General features: G+C 48.5%; 1 protein-coding gene across 1 annotated transcript in view; it reads left to right on the top strand.

Annotated features, from left to right (window-relative positions):
• Positions 1–7,330: 7,330 nt before the first annotated feature.
• Positions 7,331–14,783, top strand: part of CDCP1 (CUB domain containing protein 1) — a 55,499-nt gene continuing 48,046 nt past the window's right edge. Inside the window, exon 1 of the mRNA XM_059389547.1 lies at positions 7,331–7,548. Coding sequence (XP_059245530.1) covers positions 7,467–7,548 — 82 coding nt within the window. The 5' untranslated portion in view covers positions 7,331–7,466. The remainder of the gene's footprint in view (positions 7,549–14,783) is intronic.

Raw genomic sequence — 14,783 nt, 5'->3', positions numbered from 1 at the left:
GAAATTGTACCACGTGGTTACCCTTGAGCAAATTTCTTGGCCAACTAAGCCATCCCCCACCCCCACCCCCCCCAACGAATCACCCATCTCATCCCAAGACCACAGAAGACTCCTCTGTTTCAAGACTCACAAAGGGGCTTCTGCCCAAACTGTGCCTGGGCGGTTTTCTCCCTGAAACAGTAGTGGGTGTTGCAATTACAGTAGGGGCCGTTTGTGCCCCGGAAGAATCTCCACTTTGTTAACTGACTTCATCGTCTGGAAAGCAAAGTCTCAGAGAAACTGCCTGATTCAGACAGACGTTCCTCCCACCCTCCGTTCACACCAGATGATGTCCTGGCACACCAGACCCTGGTCAATCCCACAAGGCCACGGCTGCTGCCAGACACCTGGCGGGAGCCACAATGGCCCCATTCTGGAAGCCAGGGACACCACCCCTCTTCCCAGTGAACGGTGCATTCATCCTTTCAAGGCCCCAGTTTCCAGGAGCTCCCCAGGCTCAGCTGGCTGGGTTTGCGGGGCAAGCAAACGAATCCATTCACTCCTCAACTATTTGTTGAGCGCTGATTAGGTACCATGCGCTGTTTTGGGGGTTGGGGGGGCACTGGGAGTACCAAGATGAGGAAAGCAGAGACAGCTTCCTGCCTTGGGGAACTGACACTTTCACGCTTGAACGAGATCATGAGGATGTTGGTCTCCAGACCCCTCTTTCCAGAACTCTCTCTTCCAGCCCCATGGCTTCCACTCCCACCCAGCAGAAACTTACTTTCCTGCCAAACCCCACAGCTAAGGCCATCTCAGCCAGCTTCACTGCACATTCACCATGTGCCATACACTGCCGTGGACACATATCATATGCACGGTTTCATGATAGGAAGGATGCCCCCTCACAGCCCCCGTGCACAGATAAGGAAACTGAGGCACACAGAGAGTGGTACATGCCGGTAAAGAGCAGAGTCTGTATTTGAACCCAGGACGTCCGACTGCAGAATCCACATTGGTAGTCACTGAGTCATTGAACTTCACCCACTTAGGTCAGGTTCTTTTTTGGGGTGAATCACTTGGGTCTGCTCTCAAACACCATTTGTATTTGAGGCTCTCATCCATAAGGGTGACGCTCCATTTGACTCCGTTCTGTCCATCTTGTTCCCTTGGGAGGGACCCCCACCATCCTGGGCCATGCATTTTACAACCTGACTTAGTCGGCACTCAACTCAGGGCTCTCAAAGCCTGGAGCACATTGCTCTGGGGATTTCCTGCCTCTCCTTCCTGCTGAATCTAGGGCTTCCTGTATCCCCAAGAAAATAGATCATGAAGTGAAGAAAGCTGAAAGCCCTTCCAAGGGCTTGTGCTCACCTGGTCAGAGGTTTCCTGCACAAATTGCAAAGGCACATATCGCAACCGCAAAAAACATTCTCCCCCCCAATGCCCCCTCACCTCACTTCCCCCGATGCAATGTAGCACTGAGTGGCTGTGGCCATTTAGGGATCTGGCTAAGGAAAAGTTGAATCAGAGATACATTTAATTAGGGTTTGTCGAAATACAATGTAACTGATTCAAAGCCACTTCCCTGTACAGTTAAATCATTACTTACCCTCATGTAGTAGTGACTTCCGGGAATACTCCCACCTACTTGCTGACTCAACAGGTGAGGTGACCAAAAGCAATAAGGTCAGAGGTGGTGTCCCATGATGAACCTGCCTTACAGTGCCCAACTGGAAGTATGTGGAGAGTGGAGGAGGGGTCAAGTCTGACATGAGCAGAGACAGAAGCCCATCTCTGGAAAATTCTTCCAATCATCAAAACCAAAATTTTAAGTAGAATATTCAGTTTTCATTATGTCTTCTCAAAAAATGAAAAGCTGGTTTGTTTGTTTGTTTCTGTCAAAAATAAATGATTCAGGGTGCCTGGGTGGCTCAGTCGTCAAGCGTTTGCCTTCAGCTTGGGTCATGATCCCAGGGTCCTGGGATCAAACCCTGCATCGGGCTTCCTGCTTGGCAGGAAGCATGCTTCTCCCTCTCCCGTTCCCCCTGCTTCTGTTCCCTCTCTCTCACTGTGTCTCTCTCCGTCAAATAAATGAATAAAATCTTAAAAAAAAAAAAACAAGAATAAATGGATTATGCAGCAGGTAAGCTTAAAAATGCATCATATTGCTTTGTTCTTTATATTTAATAGGAATCACACAAATAGAATTTGTAAGAATTCCTGTATGTAGGGCACAATAGTGTAGTGTTTCTATGAACAGTGAGCATTTCTGTGTGAATTCATCACAGTAAATCAAGATAGTATCTTAGCTTAGCTGATGCATTTTGTCGTGATGAAGTCTGGCATTTCCGGAAGAAAGCACAAACATTGCATCAAGGAAGCAAAAGGACTGAAGGAAATGAATTTGATACCAGGCTGTACCTTTGAGTCCATAATAAAGACACCAGATTATTTTGCTGGATCTCGTGATGTTGGCCGTATTTTTCCATTTTTTTCAAATTTGTAATTTGTGGTGACTTCTTTCCTCGTGCTAAATAAATAGTCATTTTTCACCACCGATTTTGCTTATATCTCTGTGTTCTCTTTCTTAAGATGATTAAGCTCAGCTCCACAAAACTGCATCCGCTCATCTCTCTGTTTTATATATTTTTTCTTTAAAAAGAAAGATTTTATTTATTTATTTGAGAGAGAAAGAGAGTGAGCAAAAGAGAGAGCACAAGCAGGGACAGCGGAAGAGGGAGAAGCAGACTCCCCTGCTGAACAGGGTGACCTACATAGGGCTCGATCCCAGGACCCTGGCATCCTGACCTGAACTGAAGGCAGACACTTAACTGACTGAGCCACTCAGGCACACCTGTGTTTCTTCTTCTACTGGAACACAGTATTTTCCTGAAAAAAAGGTGTGTGGGAGGGGCACAGTGTTGACCCTGGTTGGCTCAGTCGATAGATCATGTGACTCTTGATCTTGAGGTTGTGAGTTCAAAGTCCACATTGGCTGTAGAGATTACTTAAAAATAATAGAATCTTTTCTTTCTAAGGTGCGTGGAAGTTTGATGTTTGGGGTTGTTTATTTTGTTTATCTTAGATCTTGGATATCTAAAAGTGCCCTTTTTCTACCTTATACTTAATTGGTAGCATAGCTGGGTGTAGAATTCTTGATTGTAATTTATTAAGCATTTAAGATATAAGTGCTGTAATTTATTAAGCATTTAAGGTATTGCTTCATTGTCTTCTAGCTTCCAGGGCTACTTTGAGAAACCCAAACCCATTTGATTTCTGTTCTTTTGCATGAGACCTAATTCTTGCCTCTGGAAGTTATGGAATCTTCTCTTGGTTCATAGGTTTCTGTGCCTTGATGTGAGCCATTGTACAGGACACTTCATAGTCCTTAAATCTAGAAACCCATGTCATGCAGGGCTGGGGGATGTCTTGAATTATATCACTGGTGATGTCTTCTCTGTTTCATTTGTTCTCTCTTCTTAGAGAAAGAGCATCATCATTATTGGGGAAATTACTCAGATATTGGATCTCCTGAACTGGATCTCTAATTTCTTAATTTTTCTCTCCTATTTTTTTTCTTTTTGTCCTTTTGTTTTACTTTCTGGGAAATCTTCCAAGTTTTCTATTTATTTGTTAATATCAACTATCATTTTTTGTATGGGTAATTTCCAAGAACTCTTTTGTGGATCCCTGAAACTTCATGTTTCCTAACATTGTATTGCTGCTTCATAGATATAATGTTGCCTGCTATCTCTCTAAGGAAGCTAGTATTTGCTTTCCTTTTGTTTTCTTCTTAGACAGTTGCTTTCCTCCAAGTGCTTTTTTTGCATTTGGCTAGTTGGTTGATTTTGATTCTATCATGTTAGAAGCTTTCGTCAGATGTCTGGAGATCCTAAGTGTCTCATCATATTTAAAAGAGAGCTTAAAAAGCTGAGTTGGTGGCAGCTATCACCTGGGAGCCTCATACCTGTGCTCTGGTTATCCTGCTGATGAGGACAAATGTCCCCATCTTTAGCCCTTTCCTCCCGGGTTGGTCAGAGCCTCAAGAGAAGACTCCAACTCCAGTATGAATGATAAAGCCCTCTAACTGCATTCTGGGAAGCAAGCTGGGGACAGGCAGGTGGGGAGTTCAACATTCAGAATGCATATGCTCCTTTTATCTACCTGTTTTTTCAGGATGAGTCCTCGGCCTTCAACTATCTCTGCCAATCCTGATCCAGATCTCTTGGTTTTAACTGCTCCAGAAAACACTTCAGACTTCTGCTGATGTAAAGCTGCAGTGGCCCAGCCAGGAGGAATGGAGGAAAGGTTCCAATGATACAACTATAACACTTCTGGGGTAGTTTTCTCCCAGTTTTCTTTCCTTTAGTCCTACCTCTACAGTCCCATTCCTTATCTTATGCTACCAGTTCCTAAGTTGTTTTTTATATTATGGGTTTTTGTGGATTTTTTAAGGGTTTTTGCTTTATTTTTTTATTTTTGAGAATTCCATGGTATAAATCATTCTATTTCTCAATTTCCCCCTCTTCTGGCTTAGAGTTTTCCTCCTTGGAGGCTGCTAAGGCAATTATTACTTGTCTCACTTTCCAGCGTCCAAGAGAATCTTGCTGCTGTCATCTCTCTGTTCTCCCTCTTTGTGCACTTCCATCTTTTTAAAAGCTCTATTTTGTAGCTTTTGTAGGGCTTCCAGAGGGTCAAAATTAGATGAATAATTTGTTTTAAAACTCACCCATCCGGGGCGCCTGGGTGGCTCAGTGGGTTAAGCCGCTGCCTTCGGCTCAGGTCATGATCTCAGGGTCCTGGGATCGAGTCCCGCATCGGGCTCTCTGCTTGGCGGAGAGCCTGCTTCCCTCTCTCTCTCTGCCTGCCTCTCCATCTACTTGTGATTTCTCTCTGTAAAATAAATAAATAAAATCTTAAAAAAAAAAAAAAACTCACCCATCCATCTGTCATTTTTCTCTGTCACTAGACAGTGGCTGCCTGCATTTCTTTCCAGCTCAGAAATAACCTTGTAAAACTGGCTCCTTCCGTTCAGCCACATTCATAAGACAAAACATTTCCATACCTTGGCATGGCTTTGCTCATATTCTACTCCAAGAACCAAGACATTACCTCAAGGCATCTTGACTTCAACTATGTAACTGGCTTGTCATGCAGAGGACGTAGGACTGCCTCCCTGCTTTCCTCACCTCTTTCCCTTTGCTGCCACTGCTGCTGCTGTCTGGGACCATTGCCAGTCCTCCACATCTGAGATGCACTGACTTGCACATCATTTACAGAAAGTTGGTGTCACTATCCCAGGGAAGACAGGTAAGCCAGCTTCAGAGAAAGAAGACAGTAACGAAATAACTTGCTCCTTGGGCTTAAACTTGTCAAGCAGTAATTCTGATATTTTGAATTCAACACACTGCCACTCTAATATTATTATTATTATTATTATTAATCATATGTGGGAAACAATGGTGCTGTGTATACAAGGAAAAGATGCTTAAAATTAGGAAAACAGACAAAATCTGCTTTCATTTTCCAGGTCAGCATAAACATTTTTAAAGGGTATTGGAACTCCTGGGTGGCTCAGTGGATTGAGCATCAGACTCTTGGTTAGGGCTCCGGTCGTGATCTCACGGTCGTGATATCAAGCTTTGTGTGGGGCTCCACGCTCAAGGCAGAGTCCTCTTCAGATTCTTCCTCCCTCTCTCTCTGCCCCTCCCTGCTTGCAACCACATGTGCATGCACACACGCTCTCTCTCTCAAATAAATAAAAAAAGATAAACTAAAAGGGTGTTTAGATTTTTCTCAAGATTTCTTTTTTTTTTTTTTAAAGATTTTATTTATTTATTTGACAGAGAGAGATCACAAGTAGGCAGAGAGGAAGGCAGGGTGGAGGGGGGAGCAGGCTCCTTGCTGAGCAGAGAGCCCAATGTGAGGCTAGATCCCAGGACCCCGAGATCATGACCAGAGCCAAAGGCAGAGGCTTAACCCACTGAGCCACCCAGGCACCCCAGATTTCTTTCTTTTGATGAACTTGCCCTCAGTTCAGTGGGGGGAACCAAGAGCCTCCCTACTTTTCTCATCTTCCTCCTTCCCTCTAGGCCTCAGTTTCTCCACTGATCTGCCTGATGAGGGAAGTAGAGCGGAAGATGAGCTCTGAGGTCCGTGTGAGCCCACAGTCTGGGCCCTTTGAGGGAGAGGAAAGGCTGGGTCATATCCTCAGACTGGACATCTCTGCCTTCCTCTGGAGCATGGGTTCCCGGGGGGGGGGGGGGGGATTTGCTTTATTCTCATCAGAGAAGACACAAAGCAGGAAGGGCAAGAAGCTCCTAAGAGACGACTTCTCACCCAGGGCACAAGGAGCACAGGGGCTGCTGGAGATGTTCAGGGCTCCCAAGAATTAGACAGAAGTTGGGGCTGGACAGTAGCTCTTGAATGCGCTCCAGTTACTGTCCCAGCCCCCCTAGGCTGCTCTGGGTGACCTTGGCCCACCTTCTGACTGTCCACAGCCACAGGTAGCCCCAGGGGGGCCCATGGAGTCATTCTGGCAGACCCCTCATCTGCCCACCGAGTCCCTGAACCATCTATTGCCTTTCCCTGGGATCCTGTGCCCCTAGGCTTGCTGTGTGGCCCATGGGGCGGAAGGAGAACCCACAGGAGCAGGGAAGCCAGACACTGGAACCACACAGGCAGCCCAGTGCCCACGATTCAAAGCCCCAGATGGGCTTGGACGCTTCGTTCCCAGACCACACATATGACTCCACACACAAATCAACGAAGGTGCCCTTGTGGACATGTTCAGATTTCTTCTCTTGGCCTTTTCCAGCCTCCATCATTCATTCACTCATTCATTCCTTCTTCAAAGCAGCTCCGATCATGGAAAACCCTTCTGCGCTGTGAAACCCTGCCTCTCTGTAAATTCCTAACTGGCCTTGGGCAGTGTGTCTCCTCTGTAACGTGAAGGGGTGCCGCGAGCTTTAGACATGCTGCAGGTAAGGTGCCTGAGGCCGCCGACAGAGTCTCCGCAGCGCAATCGGGCAGGAGACCATAAGAAATCTGGGCTTGCGTGACCCACAAATATAATTCCTTTGCAAAACAGGGCTCACAAGGGCTTTCCTGTCGCCGGGACAGTGAAGAGAAAGTTGATTGGCTTCCCCAAGGGCGACGTTCGCGCCTGTAGAAAAGAAGGGTTGTTCACCCTCGGCCCGGGGCGGGAAGACTAGCCCGGGAAAGTGGCAACAAGTCCCAGCACCCTGGGAGGGAGGGGCCGGCGCTGCAGCAGGAAGGGGAGGAGGGGACAGAGGAGGGGACAGGCCGGGCCAGCCCCGGCTCCCGGGCGCAGGGCGGAGCCCGGGACGGCGCACCCGCACGCAGGTGAGCTAGCCGGGGCGGAGCGCAGCGCAGCCGGTGCCAGGCTCGGGCGCCCACGGCCGCCGTTCCGAGCCACCGGCCACAGCCGATTTCCCCCACCGAGGCCGAGGCGCCCCGGAGCCATGGCCGTCCAGAACTGCTGGGTCGCAATCGTGCTGCTGGGGGTCCAGCTGCTGGGTGCCGTGCTCCTGCCGCGCGGAGCGGGTGAGTGCGGTGTGGCAGCAGCGGGTGGCGCGGAGTGGTGTTGGTTACCTGCAAGGAGGGTCCTGTCGGAGGGTGCGGCGGCGCCGAGGGACTCCCGGGTAAGGAGGAGGCCGATCCGAGTCGGGGGCGACGCAGTCGGGATGCACCGACGGCGCGGGATCCCCGGAACTGCCCGGTTCCAGGGCGCGCGGCGTCGGGCCAGGTGGCCGTGCCCTCCTGAGTTCCGAGCGACCTCGTCCTGGGCGCGGTACCTGGTAGTGTCCCCGAGGGGGGGGGGGAGCCCGGCCGTCGGAGGGGATGAGCCCCGCGCCCACGTCGCAGGAGAAAGAGCGCGCCCCGGCCGAGTCCCAGGAACTTCTGCGCACCTGGGGCCTCACGCGGGTGCTCAGTTGGGGGCGCCGGGGCTGGGCGTGGGGAGGGAGCTATCCCCTCCAGATCACCCTCCGCCTCCTCGCCTGGGCCAGGGAGAAGGTGCAAGAAAACTGTGGTTTGGCGCCCGATGGCCCCCCATCACCCTTGTCCGGGCCCGCACGCTGCATTCTAGCTCTCCCGAGGTTCGGAAATATTCATTTGAAAATGAAAGCGCCAGGCTGGAGAAGGCCGCCAGGCATCGGTGCCACGGAAGCGCCGCAGCCCCACTCCTCGCGCCCCTGGGTAGAGGCTGCACTTTGACCGCCCAAGGGGTCGGCGAGGGGGCGTTCCAGAGAAGTGTGACTTTCCAGTTGTTCCGGTTGGGGGCAGGGACCGCCACCTCCCCCTGCCTCTAAGAGCGGCCTGTGCCTGCGGGGAGGTGTCCTTCGGGTCCTGCAACTATCAAAACCAGAAACAAGTAGATGTCTTCCTGTACGAACTTGACTGGAGGACTTTCTCGAAACTAGCACAGCTGGTCTTTGGTTCTTCTTTGCCGCAGCTAAGGGGGGGGGGGGGGGGGGGTTTGGGGGGGGGGGGGGGGGGGGGGGGGGGGGGGGGGTTGTATTGGCAGATAGGTGGATTCGTGTGAATTAAGTTAAGGAATCGAGCCAAGCTGGTGCGGTGAACTTTGGCGTTCTGGCGAATGCCACCGTTACAAACCCACAGGAAAGCTTCCTGGTTTCTTCCTCCAACAACATCAGGAGACATTTGCTGCGGGGTTCATAGAATGTTTTAAGACCTCATTGGAAACCTTGCACATGTATGCATATTTGCTGTTAAACACATTTACTGTCAGACTGAATTCTCCAGATTTCCTTTAGAAAAAAAGTCAGTTTAAGAATAGAGTGATTTCGTGAGTGAAAATGTGTGTGTGTGCAAATATGTGTGAGAAAAATGCGTGTCCCATCACACTTGGGAGCTGTATGGAAATGGGAATTGTTTGAGATGTTTTGCATTGTCTGTGATACCCAGAACTCCTCCAGTAAGAATACGGTGTAAATCAACGCATTAGTTGTGAGGAGGGCGATATGCTGGCCTGAACTGGCCTCTGTTAATGCATCTGATTTCTCCTGTGGCCTGGAGAGGGGGCCATTTTGGTTTCTGGTAGTTCCAGTAGAATCCCTTCTTTCCAGGAAGTTCATGACTCTCGGAGACCTGTCTCATGGCTCAGGTGTGAATACCGGGAAGCCGAGCAACTTCCCACCTCACTTTCTTAAATCCCTCCCCAAAACTTCCCCAGTTCTGGGGTCCCCAAAACTGGCTCTGTGCGGCCACCTCTCGGGGCTGAACTGAGGACTGTGTCTTGGAGCTTAGACCTGTTGCGGAGTTAAAGCTGCTTTGCCTGAAGTCTTAGGAGTGGCCTAACGAGTAGGGGCCTCTGACGAGTTACTGGAGTCTGTCCGGAAAAGATGGAGACACGGCGAATTTGTTGTTTAAATCTCTGAACTCTGGGGCACCTGGGTGGCTCAGTCATTAAGAATCTGCCTTTAGCTCAGGTCATGAGTCCTGGGATCGAGTTCCACATCCAGCTTCTTGCTCAGCAGGGAGCCTGCTTCTCCCTCTCCCTCTGCCCCTCCCCCAGTCCCAAGAACTGCTGAGATACCAGAGTCTGGGTCATTGTTTTTTGCCAGAACTGTGAGAGTCATCGAACAATGTGTTCACTGACGCTCGATGCGTATATGTGTTCACCATTCTTCAGATTCAAGTGAGGAGCTGGCGGCTGTTGTCTGGAATGTGTAACTGGAAGGACTGAGGATTCTTCCTCTCCCTCACAGTTTCATGACATAGGGTCAGAGAGGGCTGTTCTGCAGACCGTAGGGGGCTGCTCTAGTGCTAGGCCATAAGGCTCAGCGTTCACCTCAGATGCTGCCATTTTGTCTGTGAAGTCTGTACCCTGCCCACACACACACTCTCTTCTGGGGGTTCTCCAGGCTCTCAAGGTAGCGGAAGAAAGTGGAAAACACCAATTAAAATGTTTCAAGTAATAAATAGTTATTGTAGAAACACTGATAATAAATACAACCAACATGAAAAAAAATTAATATGAGCAAAGTACCTTGGTCATTTTGGTGCAGTCTGATTGTGTGTGTGTGTGTGTGTGTGTGTGTGTAAAACCAAACATGGAACCAACCATTGTATGGCTTTCATCAGTCCCATTGGACATTTAAGTTGCTTTCCACTTTTCCTGCTAAAAAACAACATGTCCGACTATAGGGGACGGCTTATGTCAATTCTGATAGGTCTGTTCAGTGAAAAGATACTAAAAATTACACAGGCCAGGGATGACTGAGTGGCTCAGTTGGTTAAGGGTCTGCCTTCGGCTCAGGCCGTGATCCCAGGGTCCTGGGATAGAGCCCCACATCAGGCTCTTTGCTCAGGGGAGAGTTGCTTCTCCCTTTCATTCTCCCTCTGTACTCTCCCTCCCTCTCTCTTCTCTCTCTCTCTCTCAAATAAGTAAATAAAATCTTTTTAAAAAATCACACAGCACAGATTCTATGCTACGTGAAATGATGTTATCCTTGCGTTGTCGGGGTTATAAAACAGTATAAGCTGGATTAGCTCATTTGGATATGTCTGAGAATGGGTTCTTGTTCACTATGTTGTTCTGTACTTTCTTGATGATTCTGACTGAAACCCTGGAAATAAAATTGCTGGCATGAAGAGTAGAGAAAATGTTCATGTGGATCTGTCCTCCCCCGTGGCCCTGTGGCAAGCTCGTTCTATGGCCCTGGTGTGCGTTCCAGCCAGCATGTGCGAGCGATTTTTGTCGTTGCCAAAAATCAACCAAACCAAACAAAAGAACCCCAGGGGCACCTGGGGGGCTCAGTCGGTGAAGCGTCTGCTTTCAGCTCAGATCATGATCCCAGGGTCCTAGGATCAAGCCCCACAGCAGTGGGCTTCCTGCTCTGTGGGGGTCTGCTTCTCCCTCTCCCTCTGCCTCTTGTCCCTACTTGTGCACACTCCCTCTCTCTAATAAATAAATAAAATCTTAAAAAAAAAAAAAAACAGAACTGAATCCCTTGGCTTATATCACAAGCCTCACCTGGGATTCTACACAGCAGGGCTAACTTGGGTTTGGATAGAGGAGGGGGTGGAGTTTGCTTGTCGGAGGGACTCAGGATTGAGCTCAAGGTGGGTGGGGCAGTGGGGGGGTGGTGACAAGACCCCTGCTATGAAAGACTCACAGCTAAGGCTCTCCACCTGACTGATTAAGAAAAGTTCATACCCTTTAATTATCATTTTAAATTATAAAAATTATCCCACAATCAAATTATTTCAAACCACTTCCGACAGCCTTGTAATTAGCCCTTCGCCTTCTCCTAGGCAGCTGGCAATGTTCTTGACAAGCAGGCCAGGAGAGCCAAGTTTCCTACCTCACCTCCCTGTAGCCTTGGTTTTGTAATCAGCACATCATGTTTTAAAATCACTAACTACTACTTGTCATAGCTAACACATATGAAGCATCTGTTCTGGGCCAGCCACCCTTCTGAGTATTTTATATGTAAGCATGTCTCACTTACCATCACGTATTCATTCTCTAAATTTTTAAAAAAGATTTTATTGAGCTATTCGTGAGAGAGAGAGAGAGAAGGAGGTAGAGGCAGAGGGAGAAGCAGAGTCCCCAGTGAGCAGGGAGCCTGATGTGGGGCTCAATTCCAGGACCCCGGGATCACAACCTGAGCTGAAGGCAGATACTTAACCAAATAAACCACCCACACACCCCTGACTCATTCTTTAAAACCAGGCATTCTGCATGAAAACACTAACTGATGCCCTATGTCTCATTATTTCTTATGGGAAAAACTATAAAAACCCAAACCCCCAGCCATTTCCAAAAACATAATGAAACAGAAAGACACCCATCCATAATGAACAGCTGGTTCTGTTCAGTGTAAAAGACAGAAGACATCACTTCTGGATGGCCAAACCATTTATGTGGTTCTCTGTGGACTGCTGCTTTGTGTGTAGTAACTTGCTGGACACACCCACCCCAGTTGATGCCCGGGGTATCTCCCCCAGACCCTGACACGCCTCCTATTGTATTTGCAATGTACGTCGAGACCTTCTGAATATCATTTTGTTTTAAATGTTCTGTTGGTCTGTTTCCTCGATGGACACTGGCCAGAAAGAATTGTGATGGATGAAATAAAATTTGAGTCATAAAAACTAAGCCTGGGTGGCTCAGTCCGTTGGGCAGGTCAAGGTCATGATCCCAGGATCCTGGGATTGAGCCCCTCATCAGGCTCCCTGCTCAGTTGGGAGCCTGCTTCTTCCTCTCCCTCTGCTGCTCCCCCTGCTTGTGCTCTCTCTCACTCTGTCAAATAATTAACAAAATCTTTTAAAAAATAAGCTAAATAAAAACTAAGCTGTTTTCTCCTGAGAAAATGTAAATTGAGGAGGTGTTCTTGAGGAAAACTGCTAGCCTTTTACCCCTCCGTCCTCAAGCCAAGTACCCCCACAAAGACCCCTGTATTGAGGGGCACAGGCAGGTGAAGTCACTTGCCCAGGGTTACCCAGCTGGTAGGTAGTGATGCTAAGATGGCAGCCCAGGTAGCCTGACCATAGAGCCTGGCTCCTGTCACCTGTGCACAGTAATAACTCCTGCACGCAATGGGACTCCTGAAGACAGCTTTTGCTAGTCCCCTCAGAGACAGACATGTCCTTTCACTTAAAACAAAACAAGCAGGGGGCACCTGGGTGGCTCAGTGGGTTAAGCCTCTGCCTTCAGCTCAGGTCATGATCTCAGGTCCTCTGCATTGGGCTCTCTGCTCAGCAGGGAGCCTGCTTCCTTCTCTCTGCCTGCCTCTCTGCCTACTTGTGATCTCGCTCTGTCAAATAAATAAATAAATAACATCTTTAAAAAAAGAAAAAAGGCAACACTTACTGAGTGCTGTGCTCATATTTGTTCTGGGGATGTGTATGTGCTTTTAATAGTCAAAGAGTTTCAAGACTGCACTTCCAAAACACCTGGACACGGTAAAAAAATTTCAAAGAGAACGAAGGGCTATGTGGACAGACGCACACGCCTGTCCACCTCTGAGGCCAGGCTTTGTCCCGGAAGCAGCCATGGTTTCTTGTGCATTGTTCCTGAGCTGTTCAATACATGTACAAGTTTACAAACGCATGTCCCTTCCTTTTTTACACAGCAGGAGCCTAACCATAGTATACAGGATAGGAAGGGTCTCACATGCGTCTTGATTTTGTCCATCTTGTGCTCACTCCAGATCATAACATATGGGGGGGGTGTCTTCCTTTTTGACAGCTGCATAATATTCCTTTGCAATGGGCACACCATGTCATATTTCACCAGCCCCTTTCTGGTGGATTGTTTCCAGTCTTTTGTCTTTATTTATTTAATTTTTTTAAGATTTTGCTGATTTATTTAAGAGAGAGAGAGAGAACACGAGCAGGGGGACGGGCAGAAGGAGAAGGAGATGCAGGCTCCTCCACTGAGCAAGGAGCCCAATGCAGGGCTCAATTCCAGGACCCTGAGATCATGAGCTGAGGCAAAGTAAGACCCTTAACCTACTGAGCCACCCAGGAGCCCTGGTTTTCTGTTTTTATAAGCAGAGTGTCAGTAACTATATTTTTGGTTGACTTTGTTAGGCATAGAGGCAAGTTTACCTGTGGGTGAAATTCCTGGAGGAGGGAACTACTGGGTCAAAGAATTTGTACAGAAAGTATCAAAGAACGCATGGAGCAAAGTGATTAACAGAAGTGAGACAACTTGCCCAAGGTCACTGCTAATGAGTGGTGGTGCTTATCTGTGAATCTGGGCAGACCCATTTCAGAGTGTAGGCTCTGCCCCTCCTCCACGCTGCTGTTTGTTCCTTCCTTTCATCTTTCCAGTTGAAACTAACCAAACATTTTAGGGGAGAAACGTTTCAAACTTCCATCTAAATATTTACTTTTGGCTACGTGCTCAACGTGCCCAGAGTCCTATGTGTCAAGAAGATGGAGGCCAGGCATAGGTTCTGATAGCACTTCACGTTGACACTGCGGATCATTTGTTTTTACTAACTCTTTACATAGGTGAGTCTCATGGTTAAGGTGTAATACACACTGAGCTGCTGTAACACACACACCCAAATGTGAATCATGGCTCAAACACAACAGATATGTATTTCTCACTCATATAAGATCCCAAACAGGGGATCCCCTCCAAGCAGTGATGAGGACCCAGGCCCCTTCCACTTTCTTGCTCTGCTATTTGCAACGTGTGGCTTCCGTGCTCATCTGCATTAAACTGACAGAAGGCAGAAGAACACAAAGGGGCTCATATGGAAGGTTTTTATGGCCCGAGCATGAGAGTTGTTCCACATCATTCATGCTGCCATTCTTTTGACTAAAGCCATCCCACTGGAAGGGAGAGTGAAATATAATCTAGGTGTGACCCTGGAAGAAGTTAGCATTGTCCATTTAGCAGGCAAGGCAGTGGGCAAAAATGGGGAAAGCACCAGGCTTAGAGAGTCAGGACATGTGGTGGTGACGTCAAGCTTGTCAACGGTGAGCTTTAGGATGTGCGAAAGTTGCCTCGCCTCTCTGGGTCTCGGTTTTCCGATCTTTAATGTAAGGGCTTAGACCATGCAGAGGAAGCACCAGCCCTAATGCTTTATGAGCCGACCAGCCCTAATGCTTTATTAGCTGATTTAAACCAAAACTGATCTGTGGGCCTGCTGGAAAGCGCTGAGCTCACAGTGCCTCCCTCTGCGCTGCTGGCTCTTGGCCTCTCCCCAACCATGGCTGTCACGCTGCCCAAAAGTCGGGTGTCTCTCTGGGTCCAGGAGATGCCTCCATCCCTTCACACTCAGGGGCTTTATGCC

This window comes from Mustela nigripes, chromosome 2 (assembly GCF_022355385.1).
Source record: "Mustela nigripes isolate SB6536 chromosome 2, MUSNIG.SB6536, whole genome shotgun sequence".
Lineage (NCBI taxonomy): Eukaryota > Metazoa > Chordata > Mammalia > Carnivora > Mustelidae > Mustela > Mustela nigripes.
This window is presented reverse-complemented; position numbering and strand designations above follow the sequence as displayed.